The 20,318-nt window shown below is 42.1% G+C and overlaps 1 protein-coding gene and 1 long non-coding RNA gene across 2 annotated transcripts in view; both read right to left on the reverse strand.

The window, feature by feature from the left end:
* Positions 1-3,547, reverse strand: part of LOC126999536 (uncharacterized) — a 57,079-nt gene extending 53,532 nt beyond the window's left edge. The window contains exon 1 of the long non-coding RNA XR_007753412.1: positions 3,295-3,547. This is a non-coding gene — a long non-coding RNA (uncharacterized LOC126999536). The remainder of the gene's footprint in view (positions 1-3,294) is intronic.
* Positions 3,548-4,849: 1,302 nt separating this feature from the next.
* Positions 4,850-14,987, reverse strand: LOC126999533 (mucin-5AC-like). The gene is made up of 4 exons (XM_050862200.1): positions 14,958-14,987; positions 8,056-11,313; positions 6,827-7,864; positions 4,850-6,688 (listed from the first exon to the last, which is right to left on the reverse strand). Exons 1-4 carry the CDS (start codon positions 14,985-14,987, stop codon positions 6,395-6,397), a joined length of 4,620 nt encoding a protein of 1,539 aa, XP_050718157.1. The 3' UTR covers positions 4,850-6,394.
* Positions 14,988-20,318: the final 5,331 nt, after the last annotated feature.

A 20,318-nucleotide genomic window follows, 5' to 3' on the forward strand; every position in this document is an offset into this window, starting at 1 on the left:
CCTCCTCCTCCAGCATCACTTTCTCCCCTCTCTCTCAATCTAACGTACAATTTCCCTCTCAGCAGCCCAGGAAACTTGTCCCTCGCTGCGCCTGTCCAGCTTCAACACACAAGAACTGGACGAGCGAGTGATCTCCCAAGGAAGGAATATAAACAGTATACGTATATAATTTCCAGTCCGGTTTGCAGTGACGGATGGACATGTCTACTACTGTTACCTAATACTACTCTTGTTCTGGCCCTCGAGACACTGAAGTTGGTATACCGTTACGCCTATGCACTCTTGTACGTCATAGTCGGTACACCGTTACGATCTACACTTCGCTAATGTACTTTGCTTCCCATGACCCTGGACACAAAGTTGGCATTCAGTTCCTTGGATAACTCCTTTTTCCTTCTACTGGACTACGTCAATGCATGGATTAACTGTATGTAAATTATGGTAGTTTTATTTTATGTATACTTACTATCATTTTTTTTTCTTCTACTATCCACCTACGCATTCAATAACTACTTACAATCTGCTTATTATTACTATTGTTTTTATTCTACCATCCATCAATGCATGAATTATCTATATATATCATGCTAAGTCTATCTATTTACTTTTTTTTTTGTAATGATAGACTAAGAAGGTTTACCTGTATATTTTTTTTTATAGATGCATTACTAACACCCATTTTTCTTTCTTTGTCTCCCTTCAAACCACTAACAAACTATCTAAATACTACGTAATTTTATCTAATCACCTTTTTTTGGCAATGATAGGATGTCCCACTGGCCCTGTGTCCCGGGGTAATGGGCTCCCTCCCACCACAAGCTCATGGGCCAATGTTACGGAGATGAGCACCGAGGCCACGCCCTGCTGTAGCGTATGCCCCCAACTTTACCTTTACTTATACAAGCTTACTAATTTCCCTTTATTTTTCCTTCTTCTTATCTCCATTCAAGGCGAGAGTGAGGTATAGAGATCAAGTTCTTATATGCCTTTCGTTTTCGTCTTTGTTTTAATGGTAGGTTTAAAGGTTATCTAAACACGCATTTGATTTCTCGCGTTCAGGTTCTCGAAGTGTATATAGAAAAACGTTGCTGACACACAAACACTAATAAAGGGGGAAAATATGAGAGACTGAAGTAAGAAAATAATAGATAGATAAGTAAAAAAGAAAACGTTACTCACACAAATGGTAATAAAGGAGAAAATATATGATAGACTGCCCTAAGAATAATGATAATGGAGGGATAATTAAATAAAAAATAGATTACTGACACACAAACACTAATAAAGGGGGAAAATATGAGAGACTGAAGTAAGAAAATAATAGATAGATAAGTAAAAAAGAAAACGTTACTCACACAAGTACTAATAAAGGAGAAAATATATGATAGACTGCCCTAAGAGAGTAATGATAATGGAGGGATAATTAAATAAAAAATAGATTACTGACACACAAATGCTAATAAAGAAGAAAAATAAGGGAAAAATAAGTCTACCGTAAGAAAAATTAAGAAAAAAAAGAAAAGAGGAGAAAGAGAGAAGTATACATATGTGCTGAAAAGAAAAGAAAACAAGGAAAAAAAGCGATAGACTACGAAAGAAAATGATGAAAAAAAGAAAAAGAAAAAAATGATATGCAACCGTAAGAAAAAATAAGAAAAAAAGAAAAGAGAAAAAAATATATATGCTAAAAAAAGAAAAGAAATAAAAAAGTGAAAGACTACGTAAGAAAATAATGAAGAAAAGAAAAGAAAAAGAAAATGATATGCAACCGTAAGATGAAATAAGAAAAAAAGAAAAGAGAAAAAAATATATATGCTAAAAAAAGAAAAGAAATAAAAAAGTGATAGACTACGAAAGAAAATAATGAAGAAAAGAAATAGAAAAAGAAAATGATATGCAACCGTAAGAAAAAATAAGAGAAAAAGAAGAGAAAAAAAAATATATGCTAAAAAAAGAAAAGAAATAAAAAAGTGATAGACTACGTAAGAAAACGATGAAAAAAAGAAAAGAAAAAAATGATATGCAACCGTAAGAAGAAATAAGAAAAAAAGAAGAGAAAAAAATATATATGCTAAAAAAAGAAAGGAAATAAAAAAGTGATAGACTACGTAAGAAAATAATGAAAAAAATAAAAGAAAAAGAAAATAATAATAATGGATGAATAAGCAAATAAAAAAAACAATATAGATAAAAAACAATAAAAACAATAACGTCGATAAATAATGATCCACAACAGGAAGTAATAAAAAGAAGAGGAAGATGCTAAACAAACTCATTAGCGTTCGAGTATAAAAAAAAACGATGAAAAACTCTACTGATAGCTAAATATTTCATCCTGACGCATCCTTAAGCCTATTACAGCTAGCTACACACTTGACCTTTACGGAGAATAGATTTTGCTCCCCTCCTCTCTCTCTCTCTCTCTCTCTCTCTCTCTCTCTCTCTCTCTCTCTCTCTCTCTCTCTCTCTGTATTTCTCTTCTCTTTTTCTCTTTCATTTCCATTTTTTTTTTCCTCTCAGTCTTTATCTTTTCTCTCTCTCTCTCTCTCTCTCTCTCTCTCTCTCTCTCTCTCTCTCTCTCTTATACAACAACAAACAATCCTTTTTTCTTTTCCTCTTTTTCCCTTTTGGTCCTGGTTTTCGGGGGGCAATGAGGGGCTATAGCTCCCCCCAATGCTTCTTATATGAGCCTCAAAATACCCCTAAAAGTGTTTATTTAAATCCCAAAACTGGGCATGCTCGTCTCGCTCGCCCCCCTCCCCCACTACCTAATGAACCTATGATGCCCTCTAGCCCCCCTAAATCTACCAAAATTACGGGCCTCTGGAATGTAATGATCCAAGGGGTAAAAGAACGTGATAATTGAAAGTAAAGAAAGAATGTTAAAAGGAATGTACAGGACGAGGCAACCCTAGTCAAGTCGAAGCTCCGAACCTAGGCCACGAGATACCGAGACAAGCGTTGACACTACCACCGCTTACATCAACTATTTCTAAAGGCCGAAAATGAGAGTAATCGGGTTCTAATGCCTGTTGTTTTAGCTTCATGGTACAGAAAAAGGATCAAACTCCACACAGGATCATAAAACAATCCCTGGAAATGCTCACAACGTCCACGAAAGCCTTGTCAAATACGTGAACTTGGGCACCGACATGAAGGAATATGATCTCCGAGAATACCCCGCCCACCCTCATACCCGCCTCCACCTCATATTAACCGTCATATCCACCTCCTCGTTATCTTATTTCCCTGTTTCGACATATAGACGTTGACCACCACATCTTCCTGACTTACCTGCAGCTTAAGAGGGGACAGGATCACCTTGGGACAGAGGAAAAAGGTGATTCCTCCGAGCAGTTTCCGGACTCTGCCTCCCGCCTTGAATGTCAACACCCCTCGCTCCCGTTTTCTATTGGCAACGGTGGACGGTAGCGAAGCGTGATTTAGAGGTAGATTATAGGTTCCTTACGTCTATTCTTGGCTTTTGAATACAGATAATAGATGGAATAAGGATGAAAAGTGAAATAAGGAAGAAAGGAAGAAAGTGAGTGAGGTTACTGTGGATATGTAAATGAGGTTTTGTTAAGCGTTTTCAGTCTTGCAATGACATATTTTCAGGTAGATTGTGGCTTCCTTACGTCTATTCTTACCATTAACAAACAGAAAATTGATAAGACAGATGAAATAAGTAAGAGAGATTGAGTTATGTTACTGTGGAAATGTGAATGAGGTCTTGTTAAGCGTTTTCAGTCTTACAATGACGTATTTTCAGGTAGATTATGGCTTCCTTACGTCTATTCTTACCATTAGCATACAGAAAATTGATAAGACAGATGAAATAAGTAAGAGAGATTGAGTTATGTTACTGTGGAAATGTAAATGAGGTCTTGTTAAGCGTTTTCAGTCTTGCAATGACGTATTTTCAGGTAGATTATGGCTTCCTTACGTCTATTCTTACCATTAACAAACAGAAATTAGATAAAACAGATGTAATAAGTAAGAGAGATTGAGTTATGTCACTGTGGAAATGTGAATGAGGTCTTGTTAAGCGTTTTCAGTCTTGCAATGACGTATTTTCAGGTAGATTATGGCTTCCTTACGTCTATTCTTACCATTAGCATACAGAAACTTGATGAAACAGATGAAATAAGTAAGAGAGATTGAGTTATGTCACTGTGGAAATGTGAATGAGGTCTTGTTAAGCGTTTTCAGTCTTACAATGACATATTTTCAGGTAGATTGTGGCTTCCTTACGTCTATTCTTACCATTAGCATACAGAAAATTGATAAGACAGATGAAATAAGTTAGAGAGATTGAGTTATGTCACTGTGGAAATGTGAATGAGGTCCTGTATAGCGTTTTCTACCTTATACAGACCTCTTTTCAATCTGATTAGAGCTTCCTTATTTCTATTATTGGTGTTAAAATACAGAAAACCAATAAAATAAGTAAGAGAAAATGAATAATGTTACCCAGGAAATGTGAGGGAGTACCTGTCAAGAGATTATAGTTTCCTTGAGTCTGTCCTTGGCTTTGAAATACAGAAAACCAATAAAATAAGTAAGAGAAAATGGATTATGTTACCCTGGAAATGTGAGGGAGTACCTGTCAAGAGATTATAGTTTCCTTGAGTCTGTCCTTGGCTTTGAAATACAGAAAACCAATAAAATAAGTAAGAGAAAATGGATTGTTACCCAGGAAATATGAGGAAGTACCTGTCAAGAGATTATAGTTTCCTTGAGTCTGTCCTTGGCTTTGAAATACAGAAAACCAAGAAAATAAGTGAAATTTGAATCACGTTACTGTGGATATGTGGATGAATGAGTTCCTATCACGTACCAAGGGTCATGAAAATCGTATCTTTATTTAAAACTACTGTACATGAGTTGGGGTTGAGCGAGAGGTGGGGGGGGGGAGGGTCAGACGTAGCAACATAGACAGCTTCAGAGGCGTAACAAAGGGAGGGTCTGCAACATATGTGGGCTGTGAGGAGATAGAAGGTGCTCGTGGAGGCGGTGCTCATCTCCGAACCGTTGACCTTCTAAGCCGGTGGTGGATAGAGAGGCAATATTAACCCGAGTGCATTGAGTAGGAAGGGTCAATGTTATCTTGTACAAAACCAAGGAAAAAAATAAGAGGGAATTTAAGAGGAAGCATTGAGTAGGAAGGGTCAATGTTATCCTGTACAAAACCATGGAAAAAAAAAGAGGGAATTTAAGAGGAAGCATTGAGTAGGAAGGGTCAATGTTATCCTGTACAAAACCAAGGAAAAAAAAAGAGGGAATTTAAGAGGAAGCATTGAGTAGGAAGGGTCAATGTTATCCTGTACAATACCAAGGAAAAAAAAAGAGGGAGTTGAAGAGGAAGCATTGAGTAGGAAGGGTCAATGTTATCCTGTACAATACCAAGGAAAAAAAAAGAGGGAGTTGAAGAGGAAGCATTGAGTAGGAAGGGTCAATGTTATCCTGTACAATACCAAGGAAAAAAATAAGAGGGAATTTAAGAGGAAGCATTGAGTAGGAAGGGTCAATGTTATCCTGTACAAAACCAAGAAAAAAAAGAGGGAATTTAAGAGTATAAGGAAGGAGGTGAGGAAGAAGAGGAATAGGAGAGTTATTATATGTTCCTGGTTGCTGTAACTTCCAAACTGACAGCTTTACAAGGATGGGGTGTGTGGTGTGTGAGGTCCTGGCAGTACCCATAGATCGACGATATAAGGAGCACTTGTTTATGTCGGGAGGGTACCTGCTGGCGGTTACGAGTCCAACACGTGATCAGGCCCTGGTGGTGAACACACATAGGAGACTACAGGAGGTCAGACCAGACGCCCTACACATGGCAGCTCTTGAAGATGGGATGTCAGGGCCGTGATATCGGGGGGGTAGGGTTATGGGCATCAGTCAAACCACGATTTCCGCTAGCATGGCTCTCATTTGTTTCTTGTTATTGCTGCTGGTGATGATGGTGAGTAATACCGTCTTCCTTTGGTGAAATCTACCGTAGCTTTGGAAGATCGTGGACACGTCAGAAAACCACGGAAATATGAGAACTACGCCAGCGGAAATCGTGGTTTGACTGAAGATCCACGGAAAATTCGCCCAGTGTAATACCCCCTTATGTTTTCTATACCGGCCTCAAAGTGCTCCCCACCAACCTTATGAAACTATGATGCCAAAATTACGGGCCCGGCTGCGCACCAACATCCACAAAAATGATGATGAAAACCCGCCACATCACAGCCCACAGCACTTATACTTTCCGTGGTTGTCTTTTTTCTTTCATTTGTAGCGCAAGATTTATTTTTCTGCAGCGTCTTCTGTCACACCTTTTGTCTTTCATTGCTTTAAGTCATCGCGGGTCAGGGTTTCCTCTTAGCTCTCAAGGCACCTCATCTCACAGCCCCGCAGCGCTAAATCCCTCCGTTGTGAACCTTTCCAAACTCAGCTCCAAACTGTAGCTTTCCGCGGTGTCCTCCGCCGTCATATCGTCCTCAGTGCTCAAGTCCTTCGATAAGTTTTCTACGCTGTGGCTGAACTCCGTGGGGCTCTCCGTGCTGTCTTCCATCGTCAGGTTCTCGGCGCTCAAGGTTTCCGCGGTAAAGTCTTCCGAACTCAAGTTCTCTGCACTGATGGTCTCCGATGTCATGTCTTCAGGGGAGTCTTGTCTCTCCCGCCCGAACGCGCTGCCCTATGGTGGTCGGAAAGGGGAAAAGATGGAAAAAAAAGATCACTATTACAACTGTTATTGGCCATCTATCACGACCAGTAACTCTTATTTTCCATACTAAACAGCCTCTTCTCCCTCCTCTCTTTCTCTGTAACTCACCCTCGTTGACACACGTCCTCGAGACCACAGCGCCGTTCCTCTGCCCGTGGTACTCGTCGTCTGGGCTGCCTGTGCCTGTCGCCCGCCGGTCCAGCGCTGTCCAGACGAGTAGGAGCCGCCAACCCCCCGCGAGGCATGGTAGGACCTCGTCGCAGTCGTTGAGGGTGATAGAGGAATGCCAGGGGTCCGTTGTCTCCCTATGGTCCTGGTGCTTTCTTGAGCCGGCTGTTGTGGCTGACTTTGTGGCTGCTGTTCGCCGCCGAGGGAGGTCTGCCTTAGGGATGTCCTCTGTCTAGTGCTCTGTCGCTGTGGGAGCCGTCTGCTGTGTTGATTCTGCTGTGGTTGCCGACTGTACACGCTCCGCTGTGGCTGCCTCTGGACGGTTTGCTGTTGCCGTTGTTGCTGAGGTCGCTGGAACCTCCGATGGTACCCAAACGTCTCGTCCGTTAGGTCTTCCGCGCTTAGGTCTTCCGTGCTGAGTGTCTCCGAAGTCAGGCTTTCAGAACTCATAACCTCAGAAGTCAAATCCACGTCTTCTAGTGTCAGATCTTCTTTACTCAGGGCTTCTAGAGTAAAATCCTCCTTGGTCATGGTCTCTGTAGTAAAATCTTCCTTGCTCATGGTCTCAAGGGTCAAATCTTCCGTGGTCAATGCTTCTGAGGTCAAATCTTCCATGCTAACACTTCCGAGAGTCAGGTCCTTGTGTCCTAGCGTTTGTGTGGTTATGTCTTCTCTGCTAAGCGCCTCGAGACTTTGATCTACTGTACTAAACGCTTCTTGGGTCAGGTCTTCCTTGCTGAATGTCTCTGTGGTCAGATCTTCCTTGCTAAAACTTTCATCAGTGAGGTCCTCAGTGGTGTAGCTTTCTGTGGTTAGGTCCTGCGCGCTGTAGCTTTCTGTGGTTAGGTCCTCAGTGCTATAGTCTTCAGTGGTGAGGTCTTCTATGCTGAACTTCTCCCCGGTCTGGTCCTCTGCGCTGAACGTTTCCGAGGTGAGGTCCTCATCGGAGATTCCACTTAGTCGCCCAAACACACGACCCTATTGGAAGAAAAGTATATATATGAATGTGACTTAAAGAACAATGGTCGCTTACTATTATCACCAAGGTAACCACCATCACCACCACATATACGAGTAATTTCAATCTCATCATTACCAGAGAGGACAGTGAAGGCCCTAAGCTGTGAGACTTTGAAGATTTAAGAATACATAGGCTTTCTCTCTCTTACCCGCGTCAATGTTCGTCCTGGTGATCCTCTTGTGATCCCACCGCTGCCACCAGTTGTTTGAACCGCCGCCTGGATAGCCTGTCGCCCTCTACTGCCTCTCAGGGAGCTGCCAAACCTTCCTCCGCTTGTTAGTGTGGGTGTCTGGGGTTGTTGAGTTTGTACCGGCTGGATCTGCCTCTGTGATTCCCTTGCACTTTGTCGCTGTGGCTGTTGTTGCTGAGGTCCGCTAGATAACTGTCTCTGGGATGGTCTTGCTAGAGTCTGTCGTTGTGGTTGCTGCCTCTGCGGGGTTTGTTTTTGCTGTGTTTGTTGGTGTCGCTGCCCCCGAACCGTCTGTGTCTGGGATGTCATCGCACTTGCAGGCTGCCGTTGTTGTACTTGTGGAACTTGTTGGATCTCCTTACGTGGTGCTATTTCCTCCTTTGCTTTAACTTCTTTTGGCGTTAAGGTTATTTCTCCTGCAACCTTCTTCCTTTTTATGACTCGGCGGTGTACCATGCGTGACCGAGGCGCAGCACGTGAGCGAGCAGCAGTGGGCTGAGGGGCTGAGGGACCTCTAACTCTGGAGAAGGAGCCTTGCTGAGGTTCTAATGTCTGAAGGCTTTGGGATGGCTGGTAAGAGACCCTGGAGTGCTGTGTGTTCCTCGATCGAGACCGAGAACTGGAAACTCTTGTGGTTTGAGGTTCGCTTACGAGACCCACTGAACTCTGGGCACTTCCTTGGGTACTGATAGACTGCTGGGGACTTTGTGTAGCTTGGAACATGGGGAGGGAGATGCCTAGTGACTGCTGGGGGATAGAGGGTGACAGTGTGGGGGTTACTATGGGCGAGGCAGGAGAAAGAGCACTACCCGAGAATTGGTGAGCGAAAGACTGCTGAGGATTTCCTATGGGTGGCGAGTTAAGGAAAGGAAGACCTGGAAAATGTAAAGAACTTAGAGAACTTTCTGCGGGCAAGGAGGGAGGAAGCGGACTACCCGAGTACTGGCTGAAGACAGACTGATGAGGATTTGGCGAGGCAGAGAAGGGGAGACCTGACAGCTGTTGAGGGCTGGAAGGCTGGCTTGCTGCGGGCTGGGAAAAGATAGGGAGGGGAACACCGAAGGAACTGGGCTGAGCGAAGGGCTGTCCTGTGACCGGGGAGACTGGGAGATAGACACTTGGGGACTGTTGGGGACTTTGTATGGGTAGAGATGAGCTGGGGAGGGTGACAACGTGAGACTTGGGGCTGGGGGAAGCTGTGAGGGGAGGTAAGCTCTGAGAACCGATGGGAAGAGTGGGGCTTACAGGCTTTACTGGGCTTGGGGACTTAATTAGGCTTTGTGGGGATGAGGTAATGGGAAGACTTTGGCTGGGGGACTGTTGGCGGGCACGTGAGGGAACTCTTGTGGGGAGAGGGCGGAGTCGGGTCTTCTGTGGGCTTGGAACTGGGCTTTGGGCTTGTGTAGGTGAGGGTAAGGGGGAAGGAGGGCCCGTCTGTTGTGTCTGTGGGGAAAGATGAGTCTGTTCTGCGGCTGGTTGGGTGTCTGTTAGTGTGGGTGGGGATTCAGGGAGAGGGAGATCAGTGAGATGTGTCTGTTGTGTGGGTGTCTGTGTGTGTGTCTGTGTGGCGGGTGGGGCTTCATGGAGAGGGAGACCATCAAGCTGTGTCTGTGTGTGTGTCTGTGTGGAGAGTTGAGAGATGGGGAGGGAAGGTTGTTCTGTGGGTGGCTGTCTTTGTCTCTGTCTCTGTGTCTGTCCTCTGGCTGTGCTCTGAGTCCGTTCACGAGCTGTCTGTCTGTTACTAAGTGTTTGTCTTGTAGCTGCCTGTCTGCCTGTCTGTGTGGACGGTAGAGAGACGGGGGTAGCCTGGCCTGTCTGTTGGGTTTGTGTGGCTGTGTTCTGAAGCCGCCCACGGGATGTCAGTCTGTTACGGCCACGTGTCTGTAATGTCGCTGTCTGTGCTCTTGTCTGTATAGCCGGAGAGGTGGAGACAGCCGGGGTTGCGACTTGGGTCTGTGTGGCTGTGTTCTGAAGCCGTCTACGGGATGTCAATACCTTAGTGCCCCGTGTCTGTGTTTGAGGTGCCTCGCTGAGTGTCTGTAGCGTCTGTGCAGAAGGAGAAATGGGTTGTGTCTGTCTGGCTGTGTTCAGATTCCGCCCACGTCCTGTCCGTCTGTTAGTGACCTGTGTCTGTACTGTAGGTGACGGTGTGTGTGTCTGTGAAGGTGGGGAAGCTGGGAGAGGCTGGACCGAGGGTTGTGTCTGTATGGAAGAGGCTGGGAGATCATGAGCAGAAGCTTGTGTCTGTATGGAAGAGGCTGGGAGATCATGGGCAGAAGCTTGTGTCTGTATGGAAGAGGCTGGGAGATCATGGGCAGAAGCTTGTGTCTGTGGCGTGGCTGTATTCCGCGCACGACTACGAGATCTCTGTCTGCTGCTGGGCCGTGGGAGTGTGTTAGAGGCGCCCGTGGATGCTGGAGCGGGGGCGGAGAGCGTGGGTGTGCGGAGGCGGGAGGGGCGGAAGGAGACTCGCGCGGAGGTGCTCCCCCGGCTCGCTTCGAAAGTAGGTCGAGGCGTGTTGACGTCTAGTGTGGCGGGACTTGGCAACAGTGCAGCATCTGAGCCTTCTCCTCCCCCTCCCCCGCTTCCTCCAAGACGCACCCTGCCCCGCCCTGCTCTTTGGCGGCCTCGCGGGGAACTCCTGAGCGTCGGCTGGTCCAAACCCGATTCTGGACGCCTCAAGGACTCAGCGGCGGCGGGATGAGAGGGAGAAGAATCGAGGACCAAAGTGTTGCCATGTGGAGGTGTCTGTTGCTGGCCTCGTCCTTCTTCCTCCCTTCCTTCTTCTCCTCCTCCTCCCCCCACGGCATTAGACCCAAAACGAGGGGAAGAGGGTGTGAATTTTCTTTGTGTAACATCTAAGGATACAGAGTTCAGTGGCTGCCTTCCTGTTGATATAGAAGAACCAACAGGAGATGAAGGGGACGTGAGGCTTCGTCCGGGATGTCGCCGAAGTAACGTGGATCGCCTGGGGGTCCTCTTATGCCTCTGTGATCTCCTCTTTCCCGGCTCTTGAATCTCGATCACTGAGTTCCCGATGTCCAGAGGAGGAGAGAAATTGAGGCTGCGTGTGGTGAGGAAGTGATGCCCGGCTGTTCCTTGTGGCTGCCCTAGTCTTCCGGTACTGCCCAAGGTCTTCGTGAGGTCTGATATGCCTTCCTCGTGCACGAAACTTCCCGATGCCGCCCCTGTCACTCCCCCGGCGAGGAGGTAGAGCTGTAGGGGAGATAAAGTCACTCAAGCATCCCGTGATAGCCATGTAGGGAAGACCAAGGAGAAAGGACTCACGCCACACCTGTTTTTTGCAGCGGAAGGGAAGGAAGAATGGCAAGGCAAAAACGAGATAGAGAGAAGGTTCGCAACGTGCTGTCAATCCCTTTCGAGGTCAAATGAGCGTTGATTGATATGGAATTGAGATTGTTTTAGCCAATACCAGTTAAAATACTCACACCAAGCCATTTTTTTTTGCACCGGAAGAGGACGATCAATAGCAAAACAAAAATGTTATAGAAAGAAGGTTAGCAACGTGCTGCCAATCTCTCCCGAGGTCAAATGAGAGTTAGAAATGTTGAAGGCGTGTTTGTTTTAAGCTTAAGTAATAGAAGAACAGGAAGTAGACCAATAGCAAAGTAAGGACGATGCAGAAAGAAGGTTCGCAAAGTGGTGTCAATCTCTCCCGAGGTCAAATGAGAGTTAGAAATGTTGAAGGCGTGTTTGTTTTAAGCTTAAGTAATAGAAGAAGAGGAAGTAGACCAATAGCAAAGCAAAAACGATGCAGAAAGAAGGTTCGCAACGTCCTGTCAATCCCTTCCGAGGCCAAATGAGCGTCGATTATTAAGATGAAACCATATGTCTGTCTTACGTAGAAGAGATAAAAGTGTGTTTGTGTTTAGAAGAAGAGGAAGACCAAACGCGAGACAAAAACGATGCAGAAAAAGGTTCGCAATGTGGTGTCGATCCTTTCCGAGGCCAAATGAGCGTTGATTATTAAGATGAAACCATATGTCCATCTTACGTAGAAGAGATAAAAGTGTGTTTGTGATTAGAAGAGGAAGAAGACGCATGGCAGAACGAAAACAATATAGAAAAAAAGATCGCAATTAAGGGCTATATAAATTCTTCCAAGGTCATGAGCGTTGACTAAGAAGAAAGTGAGTTTGTTGTAACCTATTGTAATAGCAGAATAAAGAACACCATAGGAAGTAAAAGAAGGAATCTCAACAGCAAACCAAAAATATATAGAAAAATCGATTCGCAACATGGTATCAGTTTCTTCCAAGGTCAAATTAGCGTGAATGAAGACAATAGTGAGTTTGTTATAAGCTGAAGTTGTAGTAGAGGAGGAAGAAGAGGGATGGAAACACAAAATCAATATGGAAAAAAAGATTTGCAGCATGGTATCAGTTTCTTCCAAGGTCAAATTAGCGTGAATGAAGATAATAGTGAGTTTGTTATAAGCTGAAGTTGTAGTAGAGGAAGAAGAGGGATGGAAACACAAAATCAATATGAAAAAAAATGCAACGTGCTATCAACTTCCGAGGTCATGAGCGTTGATTAAGAAGGAAGTGTGTGTCCGTTCTAACCTTAATTGAAATACCAATGAGATACGGTTGAAGGGGAGGGGAAAAAAAAAGACATTGTTTACCTGCTTATACATGTACGTTCCGAGGTCACCTGGCGTTAATTAAGAGATAAGAGTGAGTGATCTGACCTTCCGTGAATATTGGAATAGAAAACATCGGTAATAAAAACTGACAATAGACGAATAAAGAGGAAATAGATGATACTTATTAAAGGATATGCGATGAATTACCACACACGCACATACAGACAAACGGATACAGATACAGAGAAAGAAAATCAGACAGACAGAAAGACAGACACATAGAGAGAAAGGAAGATACACTTACACATAGACATACATACATACATATATACATACATACATACAGACAGACAGACAGAAAGACAGACAACAAAGGAGAGATACAGACAAAAAAAATATCAGAACTGAAAATGAAAGACTAACATAACAATCCAAACAGGGACACAGACACACAGACAGACAGACAGACAGACAGACAGACCAAAGGGGAAATACAGACAAAAAAATTATTAATACGGATAAAAATGAAGGAAAAATAGATTCAAACAGACAGACAGACAGACAGACAGACAAGCAAAAAAACAACAACATATCAGTACTGACAATATAAGACAAATTACATAACAAGAAAATAACAACAAAAACAAGATTGGACTTTGAACTGAAGGACTCAAAGCGGTATTTTTTTTTCGTGAGAGAGAGAGAGAGAGAGAGAGAGAGAGAGAGAGAGAGAGCAAGTAGCAAATTATCGAAATACAAGACGTGTTTCACCCTCGCCCTTTGATGGAAACTTGTCTGCCTCTCTCTCTCTCTCTCTCTCTCTCTCTCTGCTTGTCCTCCTCCTCCTCCTCCTCCTTCATTAATTCATTTCGTTGTTGTATTAATTTTCTACTCTCCTTTTCTCTTCTTTTTCTTTTTCTTTCTTTAATTTTTCTTTCTTTCCACCTTTCCTCTTTAATATCTTCTCTCTTTTTCTCTCTTTCCTGGTACACACACACACACACACACACACACACACACACACACACACACACAAGCAAGCAAGGACACCGACGTATGCCCCATTGATGTGTTAAGTTATATGTTTTCCACTCTAGTTCTTATTATGTACGTTGTTTTATTATAGGACTTTTCATTCGTTTTGAAATTCCTATATGCAGTAAGTTCCCGGGTTTGGCGTCGGCGTATGCCCCACTGATGTGTTAAGTTATATGTTTTCCACTCTAGTTCTTATTATGTACGTTGTTTTATTATAGGACTTTTCATTCATTTTGAAATTCCTATATGCAGTAAGTTACCGGGCCTGGCGTCGTAGGGTGGGCGAGGCGACGCACCCCCCGACGTATGCCCCACTGATGTGTTAAGTTATATGTTTTCCACTCTAGTTTTTATTATGTACGTTGTTTTATTATAGAACTTTTCATTCGTTTTGAAATTCCTATATGCAGTAAGTTACCGGGTTTGGCGTCGGAGGGTGGGCGAGGCGATGCGACCCCCTACGTATGCCCCCACTGACTGATTAACCACGTTTATCTCCCCCAGGCATCCATTCATCCACTATCCCCGAAAGGAAGGATGAACAGCGGGGTGGGCTAAACGCTGTCTGCCCGGGCCGGGATTCGAACCAAGACCCGCAGACCCCATCAACACACACACGCGCGCACGCACTCAAAAGAATAAGAACGAGAAACAAGAAAAAGAATAACGAGAAATAAATCATCAACATCTCATCTCAAATCCACTTAGTTAATTTCATTTTGGTCAATAGTTATCGCACGCACGAACACACACACACACACACGCACTCATCATAAATAAAATAACAATAAAAAAGAAAAAAAACAAGATATATAAACCTTATCTCCACGTTTTTTTTATTTCATTTGCTAAGTGATCGCCCGCACTGACACACTAACACGCACGCACTCACTAAAAAATAATAATAATAATAAATAAAAATGAAAAAGAAACAAGAAATGAATGCAAGAAAAAAAAATCATGTAGGTACTTTTTTTTTTTTTATCAATTCGCGTTATTTCATTCATTTAATTTTCCTTACTAATCACACTAAGACTAACACACACACGCACGCACTCACTGAAAAAATAAATTGAAAAAGAAACAAGAAAAAAACAATGAAAACAAGAAAAAAAATAACCTAGGTATTTTTTTTTTATCAATTCGCGTTATTTCATTCATTTAATTTTCCTTAGTATAATCGCACTAACAGTAACACACGCACGCACGCACTCACCGCCACAGCCAACCACACCACACGCGCCATGACCCAATACTGCCCAGCCACACCCCGGCCACACTATATATACCAACACGCCCGCGCGCACGCACACCAACCTGCCCCTCCCGCGCCCTCTCTCGGCCTCCTCCTCCTCCTCCTTCCTTCGTTTCCATAATACCCCAAGTAGAAAGGTCTCTCTCTCTCTCTCTCTCTCTCTCTCTCTCTCTCTCTCTCTATCAATCTATTTTTTTCTCTCCTTCCTTCCTTCCTTCGTTCTAATATGTACTAATTATTCTCTCTCTCTCTCTCTCTCTCTCTCTCTCTCTCTCTCTCTCTCTCTCTCCCCGGCCGCAAAAACTCGCCTTCCGTCACGAGAGAGTCAATGAAGGTTACTACATCAGTTTCGAAACCTATTTTAGCTAGGAAGGTAATTTTCCCTTAAACGCTAAAAAAAAAAAAAAAATAATAATAATACAATAAAAAGATTCGCCATTGATAAAGACAGCGAGGGGATTTTTACTCTTCTTCCTCCTTCTACTACTACTACTACTACTACTACTACTACTACTACTATTACTTCTACTACTACTGCTACTTCTACTACTACTACCATCCCATTGTCTATATATTACATACATACACATACTCATACATACATACATACATACATACATACACACATACATACATAAGAGGTCGGGGCATCAAGACAAATAAAGAATGAAAAGAAAAAAGAAAGAAAAAAGAAATAAGGAAAAGAGAAAGTTTGAACGATGAAATAGGAGAAGGAAGACCCATTCACACACACTCACACACACACACACAGCCATCCACTTTCAAGGTTGCGTGGTGGCCTTGTATGAGAGAGAGGAGAAAAAAAAGGGCCGCTGCGAAGGATTCTCCCCCTTATGTCAAACCTCTTAAGGGGAGGTTACATAGCACGTGACAGCCCTGGGAACTCGCTCTCAAAACACTCAAATTTGACAGGACTTCCGTGGGGGTTCGGGGCATTTCCAGAGGTGCCTTTGTGACCCTGGTGGTAGTCTGACCCTTCTTCTGTACCGTGAACGTGGAAACACACTTATGAGACCCCGATTAATCTCATTTTTGGCGTTTTAAAATAGGTGACGTTAGAGGTGGTAGCCGCTGAGCTTACCGACACTGCCCTGGCCATCCTTGCATCGTCACACCTAGAATCCAGTTTTTTGGTGCATTCTAAAGTTGGGTGGGGCCGCCTGGAGTACTTATATGCCCATCCCTGTAGTAGCTAGGCATAGTAGTAGTAGTAGTAGTAGTAGTAGTGACAGAATGGTATATACTTTTCTTATTGAGTTTTAAGGATAGGGGTGAGAATAAGGATAGGACAGCATAGGTGGATTGAAGATAGGATAGGATGGGATAGGATAGCACTGAGGATTAAGGATAGCATAGGATAGGAGGAGAATAAGACAGGGTTGAGGATAGAATTAGCACTCAAGATTAAGGACTGGATAGGATAGGGAACTGAGGATAGGATATAGCATTGAAGACTTAGAATGAGATAGGAGAGGATAGCATTAAGGATTGAGGCTAGGATAGGACTGAAGACAGGATAGGAAGACTGAGTAAGATAGAGGATAGGATTACTAATTGAGAATAGAATAGAAGATTAAGGATGGGATAGGATAGGATAGGAAGATAGTATAGGATATAAGAATTGAGAATAGAATAGCATAATGATTAAGGATGGGATAGGATGGGATAGAAGGATTATATAAAGGATAGGATAACATTGAGGATAGGATAGGATTGAAGTATAGGATATAAGAATTGAGAATAGAATAGCATAATGATTAAGGATGGGGTAGGATAGGATAGAAGGATTAGATATAGAATAGGATAACATTGAAGATAGGATAGGTTAGGATAAAAGAATAACCTTGAGGACAGAAGTAAAAAAAAAAAACATCATTCCCATATCCTGACACACACACACACACACACACATACACACACACACACACACACACACATATACACACACATACATACAAAGGACCATGATATCATACACCAAAGGCAGAAGTATTTGTTTAATTAAAAATCTACAATTACTTACAAGGTATTAGAAGAAACCTTAATCATTTTTTTTTTTCGTGCAAATTCATTTTTTTACTTTATTTTTTTACATTTTTTTAATTTCTCCCAAGTGCCGTCTATATAAATACTTAAACTCTAGTGCCACATATCGAGGGGGACGTGAAGGAGTGACATCCATAGAAATGATAACAATAATAATAATGAATTGGTTTGGGTATAGTGAAGTCCCTGCCGGAAGTCTTGCATACCTTAAGCCCTGCCACTCCCTTAAGCTTGTATCTGATTGGTTGAGGGTCATATGTTTACTTCTCATATCAGGAGATGACCCGAAAATGTGAAAAAGATGAAATATAAGGTCTAAGGGCATTCATTTTTTTCATGTTTATTGATGACCCCAAACTATAGAAACACATGTTCAATAAGGTCAATGAGGTCTAAATTTTATTATACTTTTTTTGTTATTGTTTTGAGGTGACCCAAACTATAGAAACACATGTTCAATAAGGTCTGAGGTCATTTACTTAACTATTATCCATACTGAGGTGACCCAAATTATAAGAGAACATGTGAAATGAGGTTAATAAGGTCTAAGATTTTTTATACCTTTTTGTTTTTGTTTTGAGGTGACCCAAACTATAGAAACACATGTTCAATAAAGTCTAAGGTCATTATCAATTTTTCATACTGAGGTGACCCAAACTATAAGAATGCAGGTAAAATGAGGTCAAACAGGTGAGGGAAGGGGCAGAGCTTAAGGGACAAGTTGGCAGGTAGTCAGTGATATAATGGTCTGTTCACCTAAGTCCGACCCAAGCTGACAACATAAACCTAAGCGTGTTTGCAAGCCGAGTGCTGACTGGCTACTACTATGGCTTCCAAGTTTTCTTTAACCTTTGTTTGTGTTTATCTCACGCAGCACTTTCTGTTAATCTGCAGTGTGCTTACGAACACGCTTAGGTTTATGTTGTCAGCTTGGGGCAGACTTAAGTGAACAGACTTTATTAACAGTATTCATCTGCTGGTTTGGGTAGTGCATAGGAGTCTTACGAACGAAAACTATCCTGGCCACATCATTAGAAAAAGCAAATCGTCAAGGAAGAAAGAAGACTAAGTTGACCCAATCTATACCTTTTCTTTCTATTCTTTTCCTTCTTATTCTTTATACAAACGAAAATTAACCTGAAAACACAATTGGAATAAGATTAAAATAAAGACAAGGATAAGGTCACCCAAGCTACACCTTCCTGTTAACCTTTTTCCTTCTTTTTCCTTTACAAACACAAGGAACAAAGTCAGAACATCTAATCTCTTTCTACCTTTTTCCTTCTTATTTCGTCTACAACACAAGGAAGAAATTTGAACAAGGTGACGTCAACCAACACCTTCTCTCTCTATCATCAACTTAATCTTTTCCACTACAACTAATACAGCATTCTTTTCAATCCTTTTCCGTCATATTTTCCTTTACAAACACAAGGAAGAAATTTGAACAAGGTGACATCAACCAATACCTTCTCTCTCTATCTTCATCTTAATCTTTTCCACTACGACTAATACATCTTTCTTTTCAATCCTTTTTGATCATATTTTCCTTTACAAACACAAGGAATGAAATTTTAACAAGGTGACATCAACCAACACTTCTCTCTCTATCTTCAACGTAATCTTTTCCACTACAAACTAATGCCTGACTGACTGATGGCTAGGCTTGCAAATACCTCAACAGGAGTCAGCCAACAGCCATCGCCAGCCACAACCAGACCCAGCTACGCACACCACCCACAACCAAGCTAAGGATCAGTGTATCATGGACTCGGAATCGCTGGTTTTGCGAGTGACGTAAAAATACTGTTGATAGTTTTGATGTGACACTTGTTGGTCCATTTATATTGATAGTGTGATAGTATTAGTAGTGGTAGTAGTAGTAGTATTGGTAGTTATAGTTGTGGTAGTAGTAATGATAAAAATAATGATAATAATGATAATAAAAAGGCACTAACATAACTCCTTCGTATGATAATAAAAATAATAATACAGAAACGTAAGGCCAACTGTACACACACACACACACATACACACACATATAAATAAAATAACTGATAAATGGACAAATGAATGAACAAAATATATCCTGGTCTGGGTTAAGTTATGTCATCCTTATGTGAAATTGTATCACATAAGATCTTCTAGCATGAAAGGCAAACCTAACAGTTAATAAATGATAAATGAGGTAATACATTCCAGTAAATATATCTCCAGGTCTGAGGGGTTACCAGAATACGAGACATTTCCGATCCTTATGTAAATTCGTATGCCATATCTTGGAGCATGAAAGGCAAACTAATAAATAAATGAATTGATAAAGCTTGGAAGGAATAATGAATGAACAAAATATATCTCCAGGTCTGAGGGGGTTAAGTTATGACGTTTTCTGATCCTTATGTGAAATTGTATGCCATATCTTCTAGCATGAAAGGCAAACTAAAGTAAATAAATGAATTGATAAATGGAGTAATGAATGAACAAAATATATCTCCAGGTTTGAGGGGGTTAAGTTATGACATTTTCTGATCCTTATGTGAAATTGTATGCCATATCTTCTAGCATGAAAGGCAAACTAAAGTAAATAAATTAAGTGATAAATGGAGTAATGAATGAACAAAATATATCTCCGGGTCTGATGGGGTTAAGTTATGACATTTTCTGATCCTTATGTAAATTTGTATGCCATATCTTCTATAATAAAAGGCAAACTAAAGTAAATCAGTGAATCGATAAGGCTTGGAAGGAGTCTAAAAATCATACACAAAAGCCGTAATAATGTTAAGTGTATAATCAAAATATATAAAGAAAAGTTTGATGTAGCAGAACAGTCTCCTGTATCTGGCTGAACGGAATACTGATTGACTCACACATTTGCATCGCCTGGTGTTGTACTTTAAAGACACTATGCCTGACAAAACTGCGCGTATCTTCAAATGCCAGAAAACACAGCAATCTCTTACACTAACAATACACTAACATAAGAAAAATGGAACTACAGAATATATGCAGAAGCGAACAACCTTCCCTATGGTGCCTAGAGATAAAGTCTTATACCACAACAAAATGAACCCAATCTATAACACCATGTAAGGTAACTACGGAAGACCTGATGCTACGATACCCCAAGACAGGCCATGCATCACTAAATCCCTTGCAGGAAAATACAAAATAGCAAGAAACGAAACTAGACCTATGGAAGAAAACTCAACTAATGTCTGTTTCTCTCCATTTCCTCTGTCTGAACTAAACGAG

This window comes from Eriocheir sinensis, chromosome 16, assembly GCF_024679095.1.
Source record: "Eriocheir sinensis breed Jianghai 21 chromosome 16, ASM2467909v1, whole genome shotgun sequence".
Classification (NCBI taxonomy): Eukaryota; Metazoa; Arthropoda; class Malacostraca; order Decapoda; family Varunidae; genus Eriocheir; species Eriocheir sinensis.

Excerpts from the sequence above, each read along its gene's own strand:
- LOC126999533 (XM_050862200.1), bottom strand. The coding sequence starts at position 14,987 with ATGGCGCGTGTGGTGTGGTTGGCTGTGGCG. Across the intron at positions 11,314-14,957 it reads TGGTGTGGTTGGCTGTGGCG|CTCTACCTCCTCGCCGGGGG; the intron begins GTGAGTGCGTGC and ends TCTCCCCTACAG. Across the intron at positions 6,689-6,826 it reads GAGGACGTGTGTCAACGAGG|GGCAGCGCGTTCGGGCGGGA; the intron begins GTGAGTTACAGA and ends CGACCACCATAG.